Source organism: Mollisia scopiformis, assembly GCF_001500285.1.
Source record: "Mollisia scopiformis unplaced genomic scaffold LY89scaffold_4, whole genome shotgun sequence".
NCBI lineage: Eukaryota > Fungi > Ascomycota > Leotiomycetes > Helotiales > Mollisiaceae > Mollisia > Mollisia scopiformis.
The window spans coordinates 33,818-58,439 of record NW_017263584.1 but is presented as its reverse complement, the minus strand read 5'-3'; the positions used below and the strand labels follow the sequence as shown (position 1 = coordinate 58,439).

General features: G+C 47.8%; 13 protein-coding genes across 13 annotated transcripts; 10 read left to right on the top strand and 3 right to left on the bottom strand.

Moving 5' to 3' along the window:
• Positions 1–67: 67 nt before the first annotated feature.
• On the top strand, positions 68–1,812 carry LY89DRAFT_377321 (glycosyltransferase family 4 protein). Its single transcript, XM_018207098.1, has 2 exons — positions 68–685; positions 731–1,812. Exons 1-2 carry the CDS (start codon positions 213–215, stop codon positions 1,722–1,724), a joined length of 1,467 nt encoding a protein of 488 aa, XP_018075891.1. The 5' UTR covers positions 68–212; the 3' UTR covers positions 1,725–1,812.
• Positions 1,813–2,535: 723 nt separating this feature from the next.
• LY89DRAFT_377561 (putative bicyclomycin resistance protein) lies at positions 2,536–4,818 on the top strand. Its single transcript, XM_018207101.1, has 5 exons — positions 2,536–3,052; positions 3,100–4,026; positions 4,084–4,171; positions 4,218–4,338; positions 4,385–4,818. Exons 1-5 carry the CDS (start codon positions 2,820–2,822, stop codon positions 4,525–4,527), a joined length of 1,512 nt encoding a protein of 503 aa, XP_018075890.1. The 5' UTR covers positions 2,536–2,819; the 3' UTR covers positions 4,528–4,818.
• A 723-nt stretch (positions 4,819–5,541) lies between these two features.
• On the top strand, positions 5,542–6,935 carry LY89DRAFT_576987 (Cloroperoxidase; the record flags this gene model as incomplete). Its single annotated transcript, XM_018208864.1, has 3 exons — positions 5,542–5,893; positions 5,938–6,148; positions 6,209–6,935. The coding sequence occupies 3 exons, from the start codon at positions 5,542–5,544 to the stop codon at positions 6,933–6,935; spliced, it is 1,290 nt and encodes a 429-aa protein (XP_018075889.1).
• Positions 6,936–7,044: 109 nt separating this feature from the next.
• Positions 7,045–9,363, bottom strand: LY89DRAFT_377304 (MFS general substrate transporter). The gene is made up of 4 exons (XM_018207097.1): positions 9,035–9,363; positions 8,782–8,981; positions 8,315–8,728; positions 7,045–8,191 (listed from the first exon to the last, which is right to left on the bottom strand). Exons 1-4 carry the CDS (start codon positions 9,117–9,119, stop codon positions 7,154–7,156), a joined length of 1,737 nt encoding a protein of 578 aa, XP_018075888.1. The 5' UTR covers positions 9,120–9,363; the 3' UTR covers positions 7,045–7,153.
• A 496-nt stretch (positions 9,364–9,859) lies between these two features.
• Positions 9,860–10,438, bottom strand: LY89DRAFT_694133 (prefoldin subunit 4; the record flags this gene model as incomplete). The annotated part of the gene is made up of 4 exons (XM_018216680.1): positions 9,860–10,052; positions 10,108–10,175; positions 10,228–10,362; positions 10,424–10,438. 4 exons carry the CDS (start codon positions 10,436–10,438, stop codon positions 9,860–9,862), a joined length of 411 nt encoding a protein of 136 aa, XP_018075887.1.
• Positions 10,439–11,772: 1,334 nt separating this feature from the next.
• Positions 11,773–13,552, top strand: LY89DRAFT_694132 (amino acid transporter; the record flags this gene model as incomplete). Its single annotated transcript, XM_018216679.1, has 5 exons — positions 11,773–11,884; positions 11,931–12,300; positions 12,346–12,391; positions 12,455–13,420; positions 13,451–13,552. The coding sequence occupies 5 exons, from the start codon at positions 11,773–11,775 to the stop codon at positions 13,550–13,552; spliced, it is 1,596 nt and encodes a 531-aa protein (XP_018075886.1).
• A 307-nt stretch (positions 13,553–13,859) lies between these two features.
• LY89DRAFT_681015 (FAD dependent oxidoreductase) lies at positions 13,860–15,733 on the top strand. The gene is made up of 4 exons (XM_018214189.1): positions 13,860–14,198; positions 14,264–14,553; positions 14,639–15,227; positions 15,309–15,733. Exons 1-4 carry the CDS (start codon positions 13,925–13,927, stop codon positions 15,530–15,532), a joined length of 1,377 nt encoding a protein of 458 aa, XP_018075885.1. The 5' UTR covers positions 13,860–13,924; the 3' UTR covers positions 15,533–15,733.
• A 160-nt stretch (positions 15,734–15,893) lies between these two features.
• On the top strand, positions 15,894–17,375 carry LY89DRAFT_681014 (uncharacterized protein). The gene has a single exon (XM_018214188.1). The coding sequence runs from the start codon at positions 16,099–16,101 to the stop codon at positions 17,278–17,280; it is 1,182 nt and encodes a 393-aa protein (XP_018075884.1). The 5' UTR covers positions 15,894–16,098; the 3' UTR covers positions 17,281–17,375.
• Positions 17,376–17,564: 189 nt separating this feature from the next.
• Positions 17,565–19,035, top strand: LY89DRAFT_681013 (NAD(P)-binding protein). The gene is made up of 5 exons (XM_018214187.1): positions 17,565–17,754; positions 17,817–17,887; positions 17,939–18,235; positions 18,297–18,588; positions 18,652–19,035. The coding sequence occupies exons 1-5, from the start codon at positions 17,721–17,723 to the stop codon at positions 18,921–18,923; spliced, it is 966 nt and encodes a 321-aa protein (XP_018075883.1). The 5' UTR covers positions 17,565–17,720; the 3' UTR covers positions 18,924–19,035.
• Positions 19,036–19,071: 36 nt separating this feature from the next.
• LY89DRAFT_681012 (uncharacterized protein) lies at positions 19,072–19,745 on the top strand. The gene has a single exon (XM_018214186.1). It carries the CDS (start codon positions 19,435–19,437, stop codon positions 19,648–19,650), a length of 216 nt encoding a protein of 71 aa, XP_018075882.1. The 5' UTR covers positions 19,072–19,434; the 3' UTR covers positions 19,651–19,745.
• LY89DRAFT_681011 (uncharacterized protein) lies at positions 19,630–20,124 on the bottom strand. Its single transcript, XM_018214185.1, has one exon. The coding sequence runs from the start codon at positions 19,927–19,929 to the stop codon at positions 19,759–19,761; it is 171 nt and encodes a 56-aa protein (XP_018075881.1). The 5' UTR covers positions 19,930–20,124; the 3' UTR covers positions 19,630–19,758.
• Positions 20,125–22,393: 2,269 nt separating this feature from the next.
• On the top strand, positions 22,394–23,069 carry LY89DRAFT_577054 (anaphase-promoting complex, subunit 10; the record flags this gene model as incomplete). Its single annotated transcript, XM_018208869.1, has 2 exons — positions 22,394–22,533; positions 22,580–23,069. 2 exons carry the CDS (start codon positions 22,394–22,396, stop codon positions 23,067–23,069), a joined length of 630 nt encoding a protein of 209 aa, XP_018075880.1.
• Positions 23,070–23,257: 188 nt separating this feature from the next.
• On the top strand, positions 23,258–24,524 carry LY89DRAFT_376667 (uncharacterized protein). The gene is made up of 2 exons (XM_018207096.1): positions 23,258–23,611; positions 23,940–24,524. Exons 1-2 carry the CDS (start codon positions 23,445–23,447, stop codon positions 24,148–24,150), a joined length of 378 nt encoding a protein of 125 aa, XP_018075879.1. The 5' UTR covers positions 23,258–23,444; the 3' UTR covers positions 24,151–24,524.
• The last annotated feature ends 98 nt before the right edge of the window (positions 24,525–24,622 follow it).

The window sequence follows — 24,622 nt, the reverse complement described above, 5'->3', positions numbered from 1 at the left end:
CCAGATTTTGAACCTGCAGGGGTCGCGTCTCCAAGCTGGAAGCCTCGAATATCTCCAAATGTCTTCATCACAGATCACCACAGCATCACGACGCATAACTTCTCTCCTGTATCGCCTTCCTGATTGCGAGAGGGCCTCCGAAATATGAATCGCGCATTATAGCACTCGATCTTCCAGCCATCCTGCCGCATTGCGCGGCATCCGCATTCACCATGCCGTACAATATAGCTATGGTCAGCGACAATTTCTTCCCCCAACCTGGAGGCGTCGAGAGCCATATGTACCAGCTTTCCACGAAACTTATCGATCGTGGCCATAAAGTGATCATCATCACGCACGCATACGAAGGGCGAACGGGTGTGCGGTATCTCACGAACGGGCTCAAAGTCTACCACGTACCTTTTTTGGTCATCTATCGAGCAACAACCTTCCCAACTGTCTTCTCCTTCTTTCCCATCTTTCGCAATATTGTCATACGAGAGCAGATAGAGATTGTACATGGCCATGCAAGCTTGAGCAGTCTCTGCCATGAGGCTATCCTGCATGCAAGAACAATGGGATTGAGAACAGTGTTCACAGATCACTCGCTCTTTGGCTTTGCGGATGCTGCAAGTATCTTAACGAACAAGCTATTAAAGTTCATCTTAAGTGATGTAGACCATGTCATCTGCGTCAGCCATACATGGTAAGCTATCCTCCACTTGCAGAAGCTGTTTGCTGACCTTCGTAGCAAAGAGAATACAGTTCTCCGTGCCTCTCTCGATCCCCTCATGGTGTCAGTGATTCCAAACGCTGTCGTCGCTGAAAACTTTCGTCCTCTCCACCACCCTTCATATCCTCTATCCGAATTTGGGAATCAGATTGTTCCTCCCCCACAGCGACTTGGTCCCCACGATACTATAACCATTGTTGTTATCTCGAGGTTGTTCTACAACAAAGGCACGGATCTTTTGGTCGCTGCAATTCCTAGGATACTAGCTAGCGATCCCAATGTTCGATTCATTATCGCAGGGTCAGGACCCAAAGCGATTGATCTGGAACAAATGCTGGAAAGAAACGTCCTGCAGGACCGCGTGGAGATGCTCGGACCTGTAAGACACGAGGAAGTACGAGACGTTATGGTTCGAGGTCACATCTATTTACATCCTAGCTTGACAGAGGCGTTTGGAACAGTCATTGTCGAAGCGGCAAGTTGTGGCCTGTATGTGGTCTGCACCCAAGTAGGCGGGATTCCTGAAGTACTCCCCGCACATATGACTGTCTTCGCGAAGCCAGAGGAAGATGATCTGGTCGCCGCAACTGGACGAGCAATCGCAGCTTTACGAGCCAATAAAGTCAGAACAGAGAAGTTCCATGATCAGGTCAAGATGATGTATTCGTGGACAGATGTGGCTGAACGGACAGAAAGGGTCTACGACGGGATATCTGGTGCTATAAGTGAGGCAGCTTTCTATGGTTACGATGCTGCAGACGCTGCCAGCTGGAGCGCTACAAGAGGACGTGCTGGAGTACAGAGCTTTGCCCTCATCGATCGTTTGAAGAGATACTACGGATGTGGGATCTGGGCTGGGAAACTATTCTGCCTCTGTGTGGTAATCGACTACATGCTGTTCCTTTTACTCGAGTTCGTGGCTCCAAGGGATGCTATCGATATTGCGAGGAACTGGCCGAAGAAGGAGAAGGAAGAAAGAATACATAAGCCTCGCTCAGGTTACGGCCGTTGAAAATCGAATGCTCGAGATGGGACAGAGAGGAACATTCGAGACAAGGCCAATTGAAGCCTCGCTCCAGAGCGGCACGGCACGAGACAAAAGGCCGCCACAGCATGCAAGAGTCTGAGAAGACCACACAGCTCGTGCCAACAGTTTTCGTGGGCGTTTATGTGTGCAGCCGCCAATGCTATTGTCTCGCGATTTGACGTATCTGAGTCTGATGTTCGACATTTGATGGCAAGTTTTGATGCATATTTTGTGTCCCAAGCTCACCGCATAATGGAAGTGTGCAAAGGATCAAATACGAATCCCCTTCCTTAAAGGAAGATCGAATTATGCGGTAGAGCAACCTCTCAATCTCGCTTCCTCCTATCCTCTTGCCGTGTTGGTATATCATCGTCAATCTGTGTCGGTGTTTGTAGGCCATAGTTGGATTGTTGGACTCAGGTCAGCCATCTAACGAGACAAGTTTTCTCATTCGATGGTTTCGGGAATGTTACTTTCATTCAGGTTGGTTACTATCACATTTCGAGGACCGGTAGATGTACGATCTGCCGCGCCGTGCGTGTGGATCGGAGAATGATCTCGCCAGCGCTTCTCATCTGATTTGTTATTGGGTAGGATCCAAAAAGCCCCCACGGCGATTCCGTACCTTCCTCGATAGGCGGATATACGAACGTCGGACGCACAATGGCTCTCAAGCATATGCCAGGAGTCAAATTGTATCGAGGCTGTTATCCGCGCTCTCGTTTTCGATCTGGACCCTTTCGTGCTTGAAATAGCAGCCTCTCCGATTTTCTGGATGGTGGCATTTCTGTCATAGGCCGAGTCGTAAGAACTTTTCTCACGCCCCCAATGCAGCCCGTACCACGCTGTATGTGTATGGCGATGTCTCCAAGCGGTGCTCCAATGTTGTCGATCAGACTCTGTTGTGGAATTGATCCACAATCCGTGCCTCCTTATAACCTCGACCAACATGATGTGATGTTGGTACATGATATAGGCGGAGCTGGTGGTTCTCAGTTGTCCCAAATGCTTTCGGTGACTTATTGCTCATTGACTTTTCACTTCTAATTTCACCAACGCTGGCGTGTCACATTAGAGACGATGTCTTACTTTGAGCAGCAAGATGTGGCAATACAAGATACACATGTGGATGTCGAGCGTGCATTTCCCAAGCCCAGCGTCCATGACAGTGAGAAGACCGAGTCGACGACGGACATCACAAAGGCGTCCATTCAAGATGCTGCTCTCGAGTTCGATGCATCCCTCCCAATGAATTGGCCTTTGCTCAAGAAGATCTTCAACATCGCGGTCCCGTCTTTACTCTGCTTTGTGGTGTACGTTTTTCTCCCCTTGAAGCTATATCAAATTTGACAACGATCAGTGCTTTTGGTAGTTCTATCTATGCTCCTGCCGTTCCAGACGTTATGAGATCGTTCAACGTCTCCGAGACCACCGCAATTCTTCCTCTCACAACCTACGTGCTAGGACTAGCTTTTGGTCCTATGCTTTCAGCTCCAATCTCTGAGACTTTGGGGAGACTGGGCACGTATCGCTTCACAGTACCAATCAGTGCAATTTTTACACTGGGTGCAGGATTTGCTCCTAACATCCACGCTCTCTGCGCGTTGAGATTCTTCGCGGGATTCTTTGGCGGAGCCCCTCTACCTGTTGCTTCTGGCAGCGCCGCAGATTTGTTTCGGCCAAAGGACTTTGCCATCGCTGGAGCATTCATCCTCTACTTTCCTTTCCTTGGTCCTGCGTTTGGACCAGTTGTGGGGGGTTTTGCTACGCAGGACAATGGCTGGAAGTGGTCGCAATATGTTCTTGCAATTACCATGGTCGTTCTGTGGATTCCTGTTTGGTTCCTGGAGGAAACCTATCTGAAAATCATCCTCGCACGGAGGAAACAAAAGCTCGAAGCTGTTGAGCAGCAGTCCAAACCGCCAGCGTCGAAGTTACTCTTTGGAATCCTTTTCATCACACTTCTCAGGCCGGCTAAGATGCTAGTCACGGAGCCAATCGTCACCTTCCTCAGTTTATATGTCGCATTCGGATTTGCAGTCGTCTTCACGTTCTTCTCGAGCGTGCCGTATGTTTTTGGATTGGTATATGATTTTGATCGTGGGAACAGTGGACTTGTATTCTTGTCCATTGCTTTAGGCTGTACAATTGCTGTACCTACTGTCATCATTCTGGATAGAATGACTTACCAGAAAGTAATGCGCTTGACTCCTGAAAAGGTTGCTCCAGAATTGAGATTGTGGCCTGCAATGTATGGCGCCATCGGGTTGCCTGTATCGCTGTTCTGGTGAGCATCTTCTAGGATCTGGGAGAGAAAGAAGAGGGGTGAACTAATGTCATCTAGGTTCGCATGGAGTGCGAAGAAAGACGTTCATTGGATTGTGCCCATCATTGCAATGGTACCATTCGCTTGGGGAAATCTCTGCATCTATGTTGGTACTTCTCCCTAGACTGAAGCCCTTCACTGACAGACTCTAGGTGAGCACATCAATGTACCTGATTGATACCTATGCAGCTCTCACGGCAGCATCGGCGATTGCTGCGAATGGATTATTGAGATACATTCTGGGTGGAACTTTCCCATTGTTCACCATTCAAAGTATGTTTTGAGGTTTTCACAATTCGAATAGTTGCTAATGAAACAGTGTACGAAAAGCTTGGAATTGGCTGGGCCACGAGCCTGTTGGGATTCTTTTCGTTGGCTATGCTACCAATACCTTGGGTATTGTACATTCTAGGCCCTAGGATTCGTGGGGCAAGCCACTTCGAGACGAAGAATTCTAGTTGAGATGGAACGCCCTTCATACTACAGCTATACAGCTACAGGGAATCTTGAGGATCGAAGATAATAATGTTCCACGACTGCCAGCTCTTGTCTTTGTTGGAAGCCCAACTCCACGGCAGAAATTAGGCGTCACGTGGGCATGCATGTCGGATCAACGGAATCGTTCTTCTTTCCCGCTCTCCAGTTCAGTCAGTCTCACCCAAACCAAATAAAAGCCGATTCGTTATAAGGAATGTCATGAAGCTTCCTTTTGTCTGTACTATTTATTTGAAGGGAAACAACAATGACTAATGGGCCTCGGTTTCTTTCTCAAATACTTAGCGCCTGTTGACTTCCCCGCCTTTTTGGGATGAAAGTATTAAGCTTAACCTGCAGATGATCTTCGCAAGGCCTAACTACAAAAGAATTCGGACATCCAGCCACCACTGGTGCTCCCCTCATTTGCAATACCGTTTTGTACACCATGCCATTCGAAATTGGGAAGGTGTGGTACTTTCATCCGTATGTGGCTGAACCGGCATTCGTGCCTAGCGTCTGTACCCTGGGCGTGACGTCTTGTCCGCTGGTGTTCTATACAGTATAGGATGCACGTACGCGAATCGATCTCCCCTAAGCACCCCACGGTCGTAATCTTGCCTCGTCTCCCCAGCCCGGATCTCTGGTACACCGAGGAAGATCTGCGTCCTTTTTCTTGGTGGGTGGCTATTTCCGTGTCTAGTGACCATTACCCCAACGAACGGTCGATGTCATGTAGAGATCTACAGTCTGGGTGTCTTTGAAATCTGCTCTATTATCTGCATAGCAAGCAGACCGAGGCTCAATTCTTCGGAGCTACGCTCCATAGCTGTACCGTTTGACGACTCCGCTCGAGGCCATTATTATTTATCTTGTCTGTGATTGGTAGCACTGGATGGCGACTAAATCAACATGAACGGACAACGTCCATATATGAGTTATAGTTAACTTTGACTGACTCCCATTTTCAACTTCTCAACACAGTTGTGTCTATCGCCCGCCATGAAGTCCTCATTTTCCCTTGCAGCTCTCGCCTTCTCGGCAACGAAAGTGGTTGCCTTTCCCTCGAGCATGTTCCATGTCGACATAAGTGAAGAAGAAAAGCGATCTATCGCAGGAATTGCTGCTACAATCGAAGCTGGCGCCAAGAACAAGAGGGCCGGCACTCCACTCGCACCAGGCTTCTCTGCATCACAGCAATATGTTTCAACTACTGGGGAGTATGCTTTCGTAGCCCCTGGGCCAACCGATTTACGAGGGCCCTGCCCTGGGCTGAATGCTATGGCCAACCATGGCTACATTCCACATAATGGCGTTGCTACAATCACTCAATTTATTCAGGGAACCTACGACGGTAAGCTCATTTTCCTTAGAAGAGAAACGGTTTCTGACATACAGTAGTTTTTGGCATGGGATTGGATCTTGCGACGTTCCTTGCTGTGTACGGTGCGGTATTTGATGGTGATCTCACCTCCTGGTCCATTGGTGGACCTCCACCAGCCGGACTTTTGAGTTCAATTGGCCTTCTTGGAACACCGCAGGGTATCTCAGGCTCTCATAACAAGTATGAATCCGATGTTTCTCCTACCAGACCAGACCTATACGAGTAGTAAGTCAAAGATTATGAACTCCTGTTCATTGTCCTAAAAGTATACTGACAATCAAAAAGTGGCAATGACTATAAAGTCATCCTTAGTCAGTTCGAACAGCTGTATTCCTCACCTCTTGGCCCGAACGGCTACGATCTCACTACCCTCACTCCGTTCCGTGCGAGCAGATTCCAACAATCCATCGACAACAATCCCCACTTCTTCAATGGACCATTCTCCGGTGTTGCCGTGCAGCCAGCAGCCTACACCTTTATCTATCGATTCATGTCTAACAAATCAGCTGAGTATCCAGAAGGATATCTTGATGGCGACGTCTTGAAGTCATTCTTCTCTATCACTGGCGAGCCCGGAAACTTCACGTGGACCGAAGGCAACGAGCGTATTCCCGATAATTGGTACAAACGTGCCATTGGCGATGAGTACACCATCCCGTATTTCAACGTCGATCTCTTGGCTGCCGCCCTCGAGTACCCACAATTCCTGGATGTTGGTGGTAACACCGGTACAGTCAACACATTCACAGGAGTCGACCTTCAGAATGTCACCGGAGGAGTGTATGACTTGTCGACCCTAGCTCAGGGCGATAATGCCCTGTGCTTTGCATACCAATTTGCTCAGCAAGCTGCTCCTGATATTCTCAAGGGCCTGTTCTCTAGTATCACACCACCTCTGTCGAAACTGAACTCTGCACTTGCGAGTGTCTTTTCGGAGTTGAGCTGCCCGCAACTGGAGGCGATTGATACTGCGCAATTTGCAAACTATCCAGGCTCTACTGGCTCATACTAAGATCGAATCAAGGAATAAATGGTATCATGAATATATATCTCAATGGAACACAATACGGGTGTCAGGAAGGGTGATTTGAAGAGCACAAGGGTTACTTATCACGATTCCCTATAATTGTATATATGATCTTTAGCTATCGACAATATCCTGTCCTTTAAGCCTCGTTGATGATGCAACCCAAAGCTCGCTATGCATATATCCCAGTATCTCAATATGCTTCAAACCTTCTCCGAAACCACATCATTCCCACCATGATTTAGCTCGTTCAGTCTTAATCTCCTTTGTCTATCCCGCTCCAATTCTGCCAGCTCCTTCGCCTTCTTCTCCTTCAGATAACGACAGAATTTGCTCCCTTCACGGATTCTGTCCCCCTTCCATAGAAACAGAAATGGTATGACGCACATACCCATGCTCAAAAAACCCAATAGGCTACTCGCCCAAGCAACGCCCAGCTTGTCATACATTGGCGCAGCAGCAAAGGGTAGTACAGCACCAGCCAAGCTTCTAGTGCAACTCGCCGCTGCCATCGCACTCGCTGCGAAGATTTCATACGCATCCGTAAGATAGTTCAACAATGCCATGAAAATCAGTATAAATCCAATGCCGAAGGGGATGCCTGCAAGCATGGGCACCACAAATGGAATCGATGTCCTGGAAGTCCAGCCGAGCCAAAAGAGGGCCAGAACGATCATAGGTCCTCCGATACAAGCAAGCGGTAGGCGTCTTGACTCCTCTTTCAATGTCCACGGTTTATGGAGAGCTTGTGCTTTCCGAAGAAAGGCATCGTACCAGAGGAACACGGCAATGGATGCGAAAGCTCCAACACCAATCGGTAGGAACATGAGACCTGAAACCCCGAGAGACTGACCATAAATGCCCTGGAAGACGATTGGAAATGCTGAGAAGAATATGTAAAATATGCCATAAGCAAGTGAGAGGTAGATACACGTAGCCGAAACGATCAGCTCGAAGAACAGCATCCGAAGAGGTCGGGTAAGAGTGACAGTTACCATTTGCTTGACGCCCTTCTTCTCGAGTTCGATGGGTGCGAAGATATTTTGATTCCCAGTCGTTTTTCGAAGACGGGCTGCTCGTTTGGCTAGAAGAGTTGGGCCATATGTCTCTGGAAGGAAGATCATTGGGATCCATGATGCGCCGGCGACAATGAGGCCTATCCAGAATACCCAGCGCCACCCAAGTGCAGGGGCAACAAACCCAGAGATCAGTGGTGCGAGCAATGGTCCCACGCATGTTCCCTTTGATTAAATTAGTTATTGTATAAGTGATATATGCTGCAGAAGAATGGAAGATTGAAGTTTGGGCACCGTCCGAACTTTTAGCGCCCTTGCCGAATTGAGAAGTGAAAATACATGACTTACACCCATGAAAACAGCCATTGCACGACCTCTTGTGACAGGGTCATTGTATATATCTGCGTACACGCCACCGATTACAGTAATGGGACTACTTGCACTAATCCCAGTAAGGACTCTGAAAATCAGAAATGCCGGAAAGTTTGGAGCTAACGCGCAAGCAAGTGTCCAAACGGTAAAAGTGAAGAAGGTCGAAGTCATGATGATTCGTCTTCCAAAGGATTCGGAGAGCGGCCCGAATAGGAGAGGTCCCAAGACATAGCCAACAAGATACATGGAAATTGGTAGGACTTCGGTGTAAGATGATGCGAGGTGGAAGTATTCGCTGATAATGGGAATGGCATTCGATGGTAGGGACGATCCCATGGTACTGTTAACCACGACAACCATTCCGATGAAGACTATCGTAGCTTTTTTCGCCTTGTCCCTTCAAGTCAGCTATGGACAAGAGTCACTATAGGATTATTTCGCACCGATGAAAAATTGTAGGGATTTTCTGGATCTTCATGATCCCAAGAGATAACTTTGCGTTCTGGTGAAGTGACGCTTGACGAACTCGATCCTGGGGAAGCTATTTCTTTGTTGTCGGCTTCTTCTAGGTTATACCTCTCAGTAGCATCAGTCTCGTCTACACGAGATACTCCTGATATTACACGAGAGAGTATGTTTGGCCCTTAATTGAACCGTCAGTACTGGAGATGGCTTTTTACTTGAGAAATCACATACGGTGTAATGGTGGGGTAGAGACAAGCCCCGCATCGCTCGCCTCTCTGTCTCTTGGCAACTCGAGAGTTTTGACATAGGGAGCCATCTTAGCACAGAATCTCCTCAGCTTTGCGCAAAGTTAAAGTCATCCATGGATGGAAAGCAAGAGGCCAAAAAATAAAGAGTCTCCATCTTGCACAAGGAGAATAATTGATTCAGGTTCCACTTGTGCAGTGCCGTGCCCGAAATGCGGTCCCGCCAATGGACTTTGATTCGTCAATGTTGGTGCTATGCCGCAATTCGAGCTCAAGAATGATAATTATCCCCGCAACCGAGTCGATCCTGAAAGCCAAGCCAGAGTTCTCATTGGTGGCAGAGCTGCATAGAGTGCCGATAGCCGTGAAAATACTGCGGCTTTGAGGGAAGCACTTGAGCACTTGGTTGCTTTAGTACCAGCGGCTTTTGCTAGTCTGCGGAGACTAAATGTTGGGGATTGACACCAGAGGCTCGTGGAGGATACAGCGGAAAGAAAGAAGTTCACTCCAGATATCTCCAATCGTCTGTCACTGTGGTCAGGAGGGAAACAGAGCGGTCGATGGGAACGATGCGGTCCTTACAATTGAAAGGTTACAATAGATACAGCAAATCGTTCTTGCATGCTTGTGTCACAGCAACATATCCCATGCAAAAGCGGCCCGACCAGTATGAAAAAGCACAAGCCGATACCGGTCACAGTCTCGAAAGGAACTCTGCGCCTCGGATACGTAGAGATCCTCAATTCGCACCTATATTGCCGACTTGCAACCAAAAGGAAGTTCGTAATGGGTATCATTGTATTGCCGAATGCTATGTCTCCAAGTTGATGCTCCTCCCAAATCTCGCATAGAGCTGGACCTTCAACTCTGTCATTTCCTCCCTGATTGTGCTGAGCTTTTCTTCCACAACGGTCACATCCTCCTCGATTTGACTTGTTGACGCAGACAGTAATTCTTGCACTTTGGGTAGAGGGAGAGAGATGAAAGAGTCGCCGATTTTGTAGCTATCACAGAGTCAGCTTGCGATGCTCGGGTTTGTGTTCTAGATCAAGCGCATACGGTATGTTGTCATCCTCGTCTGCAAGTTCCAACTCGTTCGAAATTTCTTCCAAGTCCTCCTTCTCCTTCTGCGAAACACGGGTCAGAACGTAGGAATATTGAAGATGACAAAATACATACATGCTTTGCTTGTAGTTCTTCCTCCAGTGTTGTCTCTCGCTGGTGTAGTCGACTGAACTTATTGATCTTGTCTTGATCCTCCCTCCGAACCTCCACCTCATCTCCTGCGGCAGCCGCCTCGTCCTCCTTGGAAAGCTGCAGGCGACAGTCAGTATCTGCGAAGCAATTAGGAACTGATCTGGGAGTCGGGACATACCATGCGACGTTCCATGGTTGCGCAGATGGATGTTGATTGCAGCTTGGGACTTTTTCAAGTACCAGAATATCAACAAATCCGTGATCACGTGCAGACGAACCCCTCCACGGGCGCCTTTTACACCATTCGCGCAGGTCGCGCAGTTCTCGCTCGCTCGCTCTCTCGCTTTTCATCGAACAACACGCTTTCTACATCGATACAGGCAATACAACAACACATTGTGCGTGTGAAAGTACAGAGACGGCTGGTTACATTTTTCCTTCGCCTCAATGTCACCTCTATCAACCAACCCCTATTCGCCAGTGCTCTCTTCTCGGCCATGCATAACCTTACAGCAGCAGCAGCTCCCCTCCCACAAAAGCTTCCATGCATCACTTCTCTCGCATTTGCTGCATGTCGCAGTCTCCCATTGACTCGTGCTCCAGCATCCTTTCCTGTCAGCTTGACTCTCTCAGCAAACAATCATCTTTCGACTTCTCTGACCACAACCACATCCACATCCACATCACCGAAACTCAAGTCAGTCAGCACGGCCAAATTCCGCGGATCTCCCAGCCACACGCCTGATTTGGGTATTGCGGCGGCCATCGTTGTTGATAAGACTTCTGAACGTTCGAGTCGAGACTGTTCAACCAACGTGCACGGAGTATGGCTTCGATTCTCCAACTTAGCCCTCTTCTGACCACAGTATACTATTCCCTCTCGAGATATAATTTCCCTTTGTTTACCCCTCTTCTGTCTTGCTCGTGGACCCCGTTATCAAATATTCTGCTCTGCTATATTATCACGAATATCTGCCTATTGGGTCCCAATCCGATTGCGCCCAGTGCTATGGTTTGAAAGCTGCTACAATGACTTCAGACGTAGGCTAGAACGTCTGATCTTGACCATTTTCATCATTCAACTGTCCAGCGTCAGACAAGCTTTTCCTTGCCCGTCCACAACCCCGGACTTACCCCTGCTACCCAACGTTGTACTGTACTCGCTATCGAGCTGCAGCTCTTATCAACCCGCAACTTTCCATTACACATATCCAATGAGCTCACTCAATCGGACCTGGGACATCGATAGTCGCACAGGATCAGGATCAGGATCGGATCATGGGAATGCTTATTTATCTTCCTGTCTCATCCCAGCTCTCTACATTTTCACGTTTTCCCTCTCTTTGCTGCCTCAAGCTCACAGTGCCAGCGACTCTGTTTGCTTAGAAGCCATATAGTGATACATATCAGCTATCTGATAGATTCCTTTTCAAAGCCTTCATTGACTGTCCAATCCTTGGAGATCCACAGCGCCATACAAAGTTGTTGCGTGCTCCGCGCTGGTGACTGAAGCGATACAATAATATAATGGCAGACAATAAAGATGTGTCTCCAAATCTGGAGAAGACTGTCAGCCGCCATTCGGCAACTGCCCCTCCACCAGAATTGTTAGCCAGTGATGCGGATGCGGAGCTTCTTGGTAAGTATATACCTTCGATGCTGGAAGCTACTAATCATCTTCCCAGCCAAGCTTGGATACAAGCAAGAACTCCGCCGAAATTTCACCATGATCGAAGTCTTCGGCATTGCATTCTCTATCATGGGACTTCTGCCTTCAATCGCTTCCACTCTTTCTTTCTCGATCCCTGCAGGACCTGTCGGCATGGTTTGGGGCTGGTTTCTAGCATCGATGTTTATATTTGTGGTCGGAGTGGCAATGGCAGATCTTGGTTCGGCAATGCCAACAAGTGGAGGATTATATTGGTGGACACACTTCTTCGCCTCACCTCGGACTCGCAATGCATTGAGTTTCTTGGTGGGCTATTCAAACACGTTAGGCTTGGTTGGAGGTCTTTGCAGTATTGATTATGGATTTGCCTTGATGTTTTGCTCTGTGTAAGTCTGCCTCTCTTTCCATGAGCTCTGTCACTGATTAAATAGCATTGTCATATCAAGAGATGGAAATTGGACACCCTCGAATGGCGATGTCTAAGCTGTCTTCCTAGGTTGTGTCTTACTCCACGGACTCCTAGCATCAACTCTATCTAAGATTATGGGGAAGCTTCAGACCGTCTTCGTGGCCATGAACCTTATTTTGATCGCAGCAACCATCATTGCGCTTCCAATTGGAAAACATCAACGTAATGACGCACATTACATTTTTGCTCAAACGGAGAACCTCACCACATGGCCAACAGGATGGGCATTCATGCTTTCTTGGCTCAGTCCGATTTGGACAATCGGCGCATTCGATTCTTGTGTTCACATGAGTGAAGAGGCTGCCAATGCCGCGAAGGCGGTACCATATGGGATTTTAATGTCAATTGGATCGTGCTGGATCTTGGGATTTATCATCATGATCGTCCTCGCAGCATGCATCAATCCAGATCTCGAAGCTGTTCTAGGCTCATCTTTTGGACAGCCTATGGCGCAAATATATTACGATGCCATCGGCAAACACGGAACTCTTGGATTGATGTCTCTTCTCATGATTGTCCAATTCCTCATGGGACTTTCGATTTTGGTTGCTGCCTCTCGCCAAACTTGGGCCTTCTCTAGAGATGGTGCTCTGCCATTCTCCAGCTTCTTCAGAGTCATCTCCCAGAAGATGGGCTACATCCCGCTTCGTTGTGTCTGGGGGTGTGTATTTTGCGCCGCCATTCTCGGACTCTTGTGTCTCATTGCGCCAGCAGCTGCATCGGCTTTATTCTCTCTTGCCGTTGCAGGAAACAATTTAGCTTGGGGAACACCAATCTTTTGCCGTCTTGTCTGGGGTCAGCATAAATTCGTCCCTGGACCTTTTTACACTGGCGACATGTTCTCTCGGCCGATCGCGTGGCTAGCAATTCTCTTCCTCGTCTTTGGCATTATCTTGGCAATGTTCCCAGTGGGAGGTCCAGATCCAACGCCACAGACCATGAACTACACTGTAGTGATTAATATGGCAGTTTGGGGAGGAGCCCTGGCATATTACTTTATCGATGCGAGAAAGTGGTTCACAGGACCGAAGATTACAGTTGATAGAGATACTCTGACTGAGGAGCAGCAGCAGGCCATTGCAGATGAAGGTCTGGAAGTTCAGATCAATGATGGGCCTTCACCCGTTGAGTCCAATGGAGGGGATATAGAAAAGATGGCCGAGAAATAGGAATTCGGATGTAGTTTCCCTTGTCGGCCTACCTTTGGTGATCAACACCTTTGAAATATCGAACTTCATCATTGTACCTAAAATTGGGTGTATGTACATTCTACACGATATTCGTAAGCTACCGATAGGCAACAATCCCATCTAACAAGTCGGTTAAAAGAGGACCAATCTTGTGGCGTTGCCCCTTCCTATCACTTCAAGCTAGTCGTCATTAGACTTGGCAATCACCTTCCCTTTTCGTGTTAGTATCAGTATCGATTTACGCATATCACTAAAGCATCCCGTTGTTCACCCCACAGCAATAGGAATTTTTACTCGAGTCTTTTTTATTTGAAGTCATTGCCATCTGCTTCGGTAGTCGAAGTCTTTAATATGACTCGACTCTCATTCCGTCCAGTGGATCCGACAGCGTCAAAGCCATTTCCAGTTGCGAATGCAACCTTGCCGTACTGGCGAACAGAACACCATGAGATTGATAGTCACAGAAGCACTGAAGACCTGCCTACAGAATGCGATGTTCTTATAATTGGGTCCGGCCTAGCTGGAGCTTCTACCGCATATTTTCTAACTGACGACAACCCTTCCCCTCCTCGGATCGTGATGCTAGAAGCTCGAGAAGTGTGCTCAGGCGCAACAGGTAGAAATGGTATAATGGTCTCTATCTTTTTGCTTGAGTGAAGTCTTTGTGGATCTGAGAACTGACTGCTAAAGGCGGTCATTGTTCCATGGGATCTCCAGCCTTCATTGACTCAGTGATTCAAAAGCATGGCCCTGAAGCTGCAAAAGAACTTTTTCTATTCACGGCAGCGCAGATATATGCCATGAAGCATGTTGTGGAGAAAGAAAAGATCGACTGCGACTACATGCTGGATCGTTTTGTTGAGACTTTCTTGAATCAGTCAGATGCCGATAACATCAAGGAAACTTACGAGGCGCAATTGAAAGCTGGCCTTGATTATATCAATGATGTGGATATTGTGAACCCGAAGTATGTTGAAAAGGTACGTCTACCAAGTTGTATTCTTTCTTTCCATATCCAAATTTCCCGTGGAGCTACCCATCTTCCAGTGCTGATGCTATAAACAGATAACTGGGATCAAAGGTGCCAAAACAGCAACAAGTGTCACAGGAGCACAGCTATGGCCGTATAAACTCGTCTCCAGCCTTCTCGCGCGTATTTTGGAAAAGGGTTGTCTCAATCTCCAGACACACACTCCCGTTCATTCAGTCTCTGTATCACCAAAAGGAATCAGCATAGTCAACACGCCACGTGGATCGATCCGTGCTGGGAAAGTAGTCTTTGCAACGAATGCCTATACATCTGGAATTCTTCCACTATACGCCGATAAAATTATCCCTACGAAAGGAACCAATTCGCATATTTCTGTGCCAAAGGATACCAAATTCCCACCTCCTCACTTGAACTTTACTTATGGAATCACTTACGAACCGCCTCAGACGAGAGATTATCTTATCCCAAGACCTGATGGTGGGGTGATTTGCGGTGGTGCAAAGCACACATTTTATGATGCCAAGGAGCTTTGGTGGGGTAACTTCGATGATAGTACACTGTTCCCCATGGCTTCCACGAGAGACCATTTTGAAACGGTCATGCAAGACAATTTTGTGGGGTGGGAAAAGAGTGGTGCTAAAGTAGACAGAATATGGACTGGAAGTAAGCTCCCTCTTCCCCTTCTCGTCAATCTTCTCCAAGCCTCCTGGCCTTGGTAATGTACACAGCTGACCCTATCACCAGTAATGGGAAATACAGCCGATTCCTTTCCTCACGTCGGACAAGTTCCAGGCCAGCCGAACCACTTCATCCTTGCTGGATTCAATGGTTCCGGCATGTCGATGATATTCTTGACAGCGAAAGGGGTTGCAAAGATGGTGAGGGATGATGTGGCCTTTGAAGAAAGTGGGATTCCAAGGCTCTTTAAGACTACTGAGAGCAGGCTGAAGCTTGAGGTAAAACCATAGTGGGAAAGATCAATAGTGTGGTACCTAAAACTGTGGCTTCTTCTTTGGATACATATCATTAATCTGAAGGAAAACGTGCGACCACCACGCTGTCGATTCAGGCAATGCTAATATCGACCACTGACTGTTGTCTAGTCTGTATCAGCTCTTTACAGAGCTAGGTACACAAATCAAATAAAATCCGGACTCCTTTTACGAAATGGTAATACTATATTTGTATTTGACTCTGTATCTTCTTCTCCACAGCCGAATTCGTCCAATTAATTGACGGAGTGCTCCTTCACGTGACTGATCACCCCTCTCTTTCGATGTCCAGCTCACCTGTCTCACGTAAATTTGCTATGTCTGCAGCTTATCTCTCTTCAGGCACGACGAGTTGAGGATTCTGGTCAAAATCTTTTACGAGGTGCTCGTTAACCTTAAGGCTACAGCGCGGTCAGTTGGCGTGGTCAGTGAGTGGCCCCTGAAACATACCAATCAGGAATACTCCTCCGAACGCCCAACTTTCATGCCAATATTGAAACTCGAGGCCCTGATCAGCTATTCAATCATCTCTGAGTATCCAAATGCTGAGCCGCCTCCAGCAGGCAGCTATGCAGACCTCTCAGCCCTCCACAACTGCCCCGCGTCTCGAACATGACGCCCCCAAGCTGCGATCGTCTTGCAATGGCTGTGGAACAGCCAAAGTCAAATGCGATCGTGGTCAACCGCAATGTACTCGCTGCAAAACGCTGAACTTATCTTGCGTCTATGAGAGGTCACGCAAACATGGGAAGCCTCCACGAAAGAGGCCTGAGTCGACTCTTGGTGGAAACACCGATCGCGAGAGGGATATTCCAACAATGGCTACTGATTCTCGAAACGCCAACGAACCCACAGAGGCTAATTCCACCGACAGAAATACCGATATGCTCTCAACATTTCATAGCACTCAGCATGAACCAAACCGCTTTGAGCTCACCTCTGCCTTTTACCCCTTAATTCCACAGGACGAATGGCCTCAGATTGACGGTTTCGGAGCTAGTCTAGATATTTTCGCAGCCTCTACCATCGATCCGACGTTCAACTTGAATATAAGCTTCGGCAAAGACAAGTCCAACACCCACAGCTGTCCACGAGAATCATACGAAATCTTTCGAGACCTGATCTGTCCGACCGAATTTCTACATGCCCCAGAATCAAATTTTGACACAGTGTCAGCCCAGTTCGATCAAGTGCTTCACTTCAACAGAACTGCCATCGAACGTCTCACTCGGATCTTAAATTGTCCTTGCTCCAAATCTGGTCATCGGGCTATGGTTCATGCATCCAGTATTTCTCGGACACTCATCTGGTATCAGCAGGCTGCTGGCTGGCCGTCCACCTTGCCTGTTTCGTCACCCTCTTGTCATGTCTCTTCATCACAGTCTCCATATTCGCCATCAAAGACTGCAGCCGACTCCGGTCCACCCTCGCAAGTTCAAGCTACTGGATTTACAGTGGAGCATGTTCCTCTTTCTGTTGGAACGTTCAACATCGAGGACCAAAACATGCAGACAGCTTTCAGAAACCAATTGGTTCTGTGCGAGCTCAAAAGATTGGCCAACTTGATTGACTTATTTAGTCGCCAAGATTCGGGAGAGCCCGCTGCCATCGGTCTGGCGAGTCTATCATCTCACCTGGGGTCATGGCTCCGGGGTGAGCATGCAAGGACTGTTAGAGTACTAAGATCCAGACTTACAGCACTCAACGAGAGCATGGGATTTTGATACGTGCAGAGTTGTTTGGGATGGATGTATATTAACTACAGAAAACATTCTAGTAGCTGGCCTCCTGATGTACCTAGAATTTGATATAATACAGGATGATTCTGAATATTGATACCAATGAACATTATCACCACATCCCGAACATTGTGCAGCTTCTACGCATGGCATTCCCGAGACGTGGAAGTCTCGGCTCTACCAATCGGATCCAACCTTCGCTTACCGAAAGTCAACTCCCATTGGCCAATGTCGAGAGAAAGTAAGTGAACTCTATGCTTTGGGACAGAGGGTGAGAAGATTTCTCGCCATATGTTCCGTGTTGTGCATATAAGTCCCTCTCTCTCAATCTTTAATTCCTATTGTCATCTCTACTCAGATCATTCAGCTTTTCGTATCTACTTCTTTTCTATCACTCTCTGAATCAAGGTTCAGCACAACAGACAATGGTAAAGATCGCAGTAGCTGGTGCCACGGGAGGTATGACAACCTCTATTCCAAAGCATTATTTACTTAGGGCTTGTACTGACATTCTGTTGTAGAGCTCGCTCGAGAGGTCATCGACGCCTTGTTCGCTACAAAAAGGCATGAGATAACTCTTTTGACCAGAAAGGTGAGCATCGGCTATCAAACGTTGTGCTTCTATCATTCTGAAGCGACCTAGAATGCTCCTGTAGGTGACAGCACTTCTGGCATTACTTGGCGCACTGTCGATTATGGGGACAAGAGCAGCCTCCGCGAAGCTTTGCTTGGCATTCACACTGTCTTGTCCTTCATCAATCAGCAGACACCTGGACAGTCAGGCAGCTCGCAAATAAACTTGGTCGATGCATGTATCGCTGTGGGAGTGAAGCGGTTTGCACCGAGTGAGTATGGGAGCGACAGCAAAGAAGACTTGCCTTTCTGGGCAGGAAAGACGAAGGTCCAGGCATATCTTGAGAGGGTGAATAAGGATGTGAAGGTGAGTGTTCAGCCTACATTACATTCTTTCCTGCTCGTTATGTTCTGAAGCAAATGTCCAGGTCCTCGAATACACTCTTTTCCAGCCAGGTCTCTTCCTCGACTATCTTGCATCCCCACACAAAACAGCAAAGTACGTCACTCCGCTGGATGCTTTCATTGATTTCCAGAACCGGCGTGCAATTGTTGTCGAGGGACATGAAGATGCGGTCATGACCCTGACTACCGTTCAAGACATTGCTGGCATTGTGGCAAGAGCCGTTGATGTTGATGGCGAATGGCCTGTCAAGGGTGGTATCATGGGCAACAGAGCCACAGTGTCGGAGATCATTGCAATCGGCGAGAAAGTTCGAGGTTTGTCTTTCCCTGCACCCAAAGTAAACCCGTCATGTGTTGATACATAATGTGGAAATCTAGGTGGCCCTTTTGCTATTGATAAAGTCAAACACGAAGATCTTGAAGCTGGGGTTCTCAAGACCTCTTGGGGCCTGGGGAAACGCCATCCCAGCTTGACTGCGGAACAGCAGGATCAACTCGCAGGTGTATTGAAGGGTGTTCTTGTTGGAACTCTGTTGAGCTGTGTAAAGGGTGCGTGGGATGTTGGGGATGGATGGAACCAGCGTCTACCAGACTATGCGTTCTCAAAAATGGAGGGATTCTTGGCTACGGTGTGGGAAGGGAAACCTTGAGAGATGTTGGTCTAAACTCGTGTCAACAGTTCAAGGCTTGCGCCTTGACGGGCACGTCATTGTACCGAGGGTAGAATCCGGGACAAAAATCAAAGTTTCACGATTGATGCCTAAAAATTTCAAAGCAATGAAATACTTAAACTTGTGATATGAAGGGTTGGTTTTGGTGGTGAGAGGCCCAGGGTCATGGTGTGCTTCACGATTTGGAAGAGAAAGCAAGTAACAACAGTACTGGGACGAGGTTCGAATTCAGGAACCCGGCGAGTGTTGAGTGGTAATAATAAATTAAAGGTAATTTTGTGTGTACTCCAAATATCGCTCCTCCCATGCTTCCGTTGCTCCGAAATAAATTAATCAGACAGAATAGCTCCTCGATCCGGCGATCGGTGAGCGAGACCGAGTACTTGACTCGAGCCTAGATTGGTCCTCGACCACTCATGATCTCTACAGCTGATAACCTCAATAGGTGATAACGTCAACAGCTGGTACCCTCAACCGCCATACCTCGAATATGCGTGCTTGCAGCGAGCAGCGTTTCCACATCATGAGCTTCATCCCTGGCATACGGATTGCCATGCCATTCATGGTATTCGTTATCTCGTATACTGCGAACTCGCCTGACTGCTCGTCACACTCGCAACCCTCGGTCTGGTGTTTGCTATCCCGAACAAACTGTCTCCGCTACCGCTCAGGCTCGACTCATATTGTGGCGGTTGGCGATCCTTAATCTGCTGCTCGAGTTCTCTTAAACGTCTGTACTCCGCTCGAACTTCCTGGTCCTTATCTCGCAATTCACGCACGGATTGGCGACGTTGTCTCCACCTGGCAGACACCGTTAGTGGATGAAAGAAACAATCGTGGAATGAAGTCTGCGCATGTTGACACGAAGAACGAAAATAGGAAACAGAAGTAGGAAGAGAAGGGACTTGATATTCCCATAAGGATGGAGGACGTGAGTGACAACGGCAAGGGTAAAAGTCACACTCAAAACAAGTGATGGAGACATACTGAACTATCGAACGAGTGAGATAGCCAGTGTCCATTGACCTGAAAGCCCCCAGTCTGAAAGCCCTTAACCTGAAAGTCGGGGGGTTTTCAATAAGAGGACATTGCTGCTGTTGATATAATTGCTCGGGATCATCGTCGATCGAGATCGAGTATGACGAGATATCGATACTGATCGATTCCTCACCAGCATACACTATAAAGTCCTGTTCATACATCGTCGCTGGGCTTGCTTCAATATCCCACATAAAGCACTCTTGTAGTCGAAGGCCAACACGCAAGCCAAGCTCCTCAACCACTCGGTCATGCCACCACTGATAGCATGGACAACCTTGTTCTCTGCAAAGCAGAGAATTCGTGTGCTATTTTCGTCGGGACCTTAATCGCCAACACATGAGGGTAAATTGATGACAACGTCACACAAATGAGAAAATGGGACTCACTTCTTTAGAACCATGGTGACAGTAACGCTGGGACCAATCTATAGCAGCGCCTCAGAAAATGAATTGACGAGCGGGGCCGAATGGGGGATTTTGATTCGTATTTCAGCGCGACGATGGACGACGGTCAAGGACTGCCAAGCTTTGAAGACGATTATGGAAAGATACTGAGGGGCTCGATGTTTCGTCGGTTATGATATTGAAGTTGGTCCCAAATATTTCCTATTCAGCGACACTTTCGAATGTTCTAGTTTGTAAATGCTGACGTCGAGTACTTCTAGCCAATTAAACTCCCCAGGCACTAGACTTGCTGTTTCGTCAAGAATCGATGCTGTCGAAAGATGGATTTGTTTGTGGGAAACGATTTGAATTATATGCACTGAAAAAAAAGTTTGATATCAAAGATCAGGTGAGGTCAACATTCAGCATGCAGGAAACTGGCGCAGGATGACAGTACATATATGACATGATGCCGCTGGACATCCGGAAATGTTGTTTGAAGAATGCTGCAAGTATCTCCGAAAACTCATACCACGTCACCCATTCATTGCCAGTGATCAGCCCTTTAGGCCAGTCTCCGCCCTTGCCGGTCGATGAGCTTGGACCAAAAGAACGACGTTTCTTCTGCAACGGGGCCATTCCAGACCGCTTCTGTCGGAAGGGCGGACAGTTGAGCTCCAATCTGGGGATAGCTCGGTATATGAGCAGTCAGACCTGCAGCTAGGGGATTCGGAAAGTCTCGTGGATGTGATGATGTGGGAATATTTTGAGTTTAGTTCGGTATGATGCTGGTATGATGCTCAGTCATCGCAGCAGGATCGGCATCCGGGAGCCATCGCAACGCTATGACTGGGCGGTTGTGCCGGTTCTTGGCCGGCAGTCAAAGTCCATGATGAAGTACTGTAAGAAAGAGTGGACTCGAGGTTCGAGGTTTTCAGGGATCGTGGCGGGATCTGAAGAAAAGTTGTGATATCAGTCTGCCATTGACCATTGCGTCAAAAGTACAACAATACTCTGCACTTTGCATATACCGTAGTGAGGCGCAAGAAGAGGTGAGAAGAGGCAGTGCTGTCAGATGGCCACAGTCATGGTTGTCGATTTGACGGCAGCAAAAGCTTGATTTCTATTCGGGTGATCAATTGCTATTTTCGCGCCCTGAAGTTTGCTCTTTCGAGTTGAGATTATTCCCGACGCCACCGAGAATTTGTAGCACAAGTTGGATGTCAGCTGCTCAGCACTGCAGGGTTGAGGACTAACACGTGACCGAGCTTGATTTATCATTCAAAGAATTGGAGAAACATAATTATCGGCTTGGTTGGATGTTGTTGAAGTCTCATGTAATTGTGTTGTGGAAGTCAAGTAGAAAAATTGCGTGAACTTGGTAGATGTTAGGGTTGAAGACTTGGTGCCTTAGTATCAAGGCTCCCAAATAGGTTACCCCACCAAAATACTCGAGTCGCGTCTTCCTTAAAAACACCAAACACAATCATCATGTCGACCACTCCAGCACACATAACACCTCAACCTCTGGTGAACCCAAGCTCGTTTCGACATTTCCCTCCTATGCGAGGCTTCCGATTCGACACTGGGCGCAATTCAACACCCACGAATCACACAACCAGCACCCCTCTGGTATACGAAGGCGCCGAAGCAGAGCAGGACTCCGACGAGGGCAGCGAGGTAGAGAACGACGAAGATGACGACAATGAGGAAGAGAACGACGTCGATGAGGAAGGTGCAGACGATGGAGAGGAGGAAGATGCAATTGAAGAAGGTATGCATCTCTCCAGTCAATCGTTGTCATCATTATTCCCTCTTTCTCCCTCCCGACCACCGCCAGGATTGAACATGCCTCCTCGAGCACGTCCTGTACAGCTGGACTTCTCTGGAGGCCGCGTCCGTACGCAACTCGTAGGATGGCGAGCAGTCCTTCCTATACGACGAGTCCCAACTCCAACGGGAGAGAATTCCGTCACACATACTCGAGCTACGCTACAAATTGCTAATCAGCGTCAATCAGTGCCCATGGAAATCGATGTCCCTTTCGATCCTTCAGCTCTGGGTTTGAAGGAGATAGGGAATCTGGCGAGCTGGACTGTGAGCAGTTCTAAACCTGGCTGTGGAGTCGAAGCATTAAGGGAGGAGGACACCAATTTATTCTGGCAGTAAGTCTCTACATGAGATCTGCCATTCATCGTCTAACAATAGCAGATCTGATGGCCCGCAACCGCATCACCTAAATATACATTTCAGTCGCCTTGTCTCCATAGTAGCTATTCGACTCTTTCTTGATTTCGAAGCCGACGAATCCTACACACCAACTCGAATCACTCTTCTAGCTGGCACAGGCTACCACGACCTCATACCATTCTCTGCACTTAGTTTCGAACAGCCCAAAGGTTGGATTGATGTCCCTCTTGATCATGTTGGTGGAGGCGACGATGGCAAAACCCTGAGAGCATTCTTGGTACAAGTCAAGATTGTGGAGAATCACCAGAATGGAAAGGATACCCATGTTAGAGGATTAAAGATATATGCTAGAGACGACCGAGCTCGAGGGACAATGAGATTGGAAAGTCTTCGAGCCGATGGTATCGAGGGAAAGGGGAAGACGAAGGCAAACGAAGCAGGACAAACCAACGGCATGGAAAGAACATGGCTCCTCGAGCCGGACTGGATGGGCGAACCCGAGCTGCGCTGAAGAACATATTTCCTTCTGTCCTACATTCATATTCATTGGGGGTGTTTGGAGTCATGATACCCTAGGAAGCACTCGATATGGCAATCACAATGTTATCACCCATGGAGCAACAAAGCAGCAAGCTGGCATATGGGGCATTTTCTCTGTGCAATGCGTACACGTTGTGCAGTGGGAAGTCATGCTCACAGCTCATTATCCAAGCCCAGTAATAATCCCCGGTGCCCAGTCTCTTTTTGCTGATTTTTATTTGTCTTTCGTATCACTAATCATCCCTGTCTGCATCTTACCATCTCCCACGTCCCCCAACGTCAACCTCGCACTCTTGTTTGCTTTTTACCGTTATTTATCTCCAACTGCACCGTGTCGCTGTCTTCAATGCCGCCACTGTCGACGATTTTCGTGGGTTTACAAGGCGCATTTGGCGTCCTGAATAGAGCTGCGAGTTTACTATTCCGATCAGCTGCAGAGAAGAATGTGGAGATTTTGAAAGTTCCATCGATTCCAGCAATTCATGCAATCGCGGCTGGGAGTATTAGTATTGGGTACGTAAAAGATCTGTTTCTTGATTATTTCTGTGCTGCTGGCAAGAATTATGCATGTTATGATTGTTTTGGCAAAGTTCAACGATCCGGCCGACGTAATCATTCATGCTATGCACCATCACCCAATCGCTCTGCATTCCTTGTCATCTTTACGAACTTTTGTTGCAGGTCGCAAAAAGGGCATTGATCACTAGTGAGAGGCTGCATCATGAGAGGGTAGTCTTCAAGCCCCCGATGCAACGCCAGCTCATTCCGCCTACCCCCAAGTTCCACTCAGCATCCCACTCTCATCCTTCTTAAAGCAATCTTCTGATATTCGGGACGACAGAGCTTTTTACCTCAATACGGCACTTCGACATGACACGACCATGATGTGGTGGTGTGTTGTGGGGAGGTTGATAGCCATTCCTGTCTTTCTGCAACATGGGGGCCCATGGAGGAATGTGGCTGTCTTCGAAGCTGCATGTGGATTGTTAACTATGGGCGGATTATTGTGGGATAGCTGGCGAGATCGTGGGACGAAGGAGAAAGGACCTTGAGCAGAACTCGTAGCATGTGATACTTCTGCTTGGTAGTGCTAGAGCTATTGGATCGACTAAGCATGACTCCGCAAACTCCAAGAACATATCTTTTCTCAACTTTGTGCTGCACTGGCGAATATGGCCGTTGTACTTTGTTTGAGACAAGGGCCAGTGTTAGATTTTTGGGGCTAATTGCTTTCTACTTGGTCTTTTCTATTTGTCTTTCATCATCTGCGAATGTCTGTTCTCAAGTGATAAACTCCTTACTGTCAACCTTAGTGGGGAGCTTGGAATGACTGAAGGAGAAGCTCACGATGCATGGCCAATGGTCTTAATGCATTCTACAAGCACAATTCCTGGAGAAAGAATTCAGTGAATAGAGCGTCCTCTCCCCACTTCTTCAATTCTCCTGGCAGTCCAGCATGTTCCAGACAGTACGAATTTGGTACTAGAGAGACCTAACTTTTCGTGTGGAAAAGACTCGAATCTC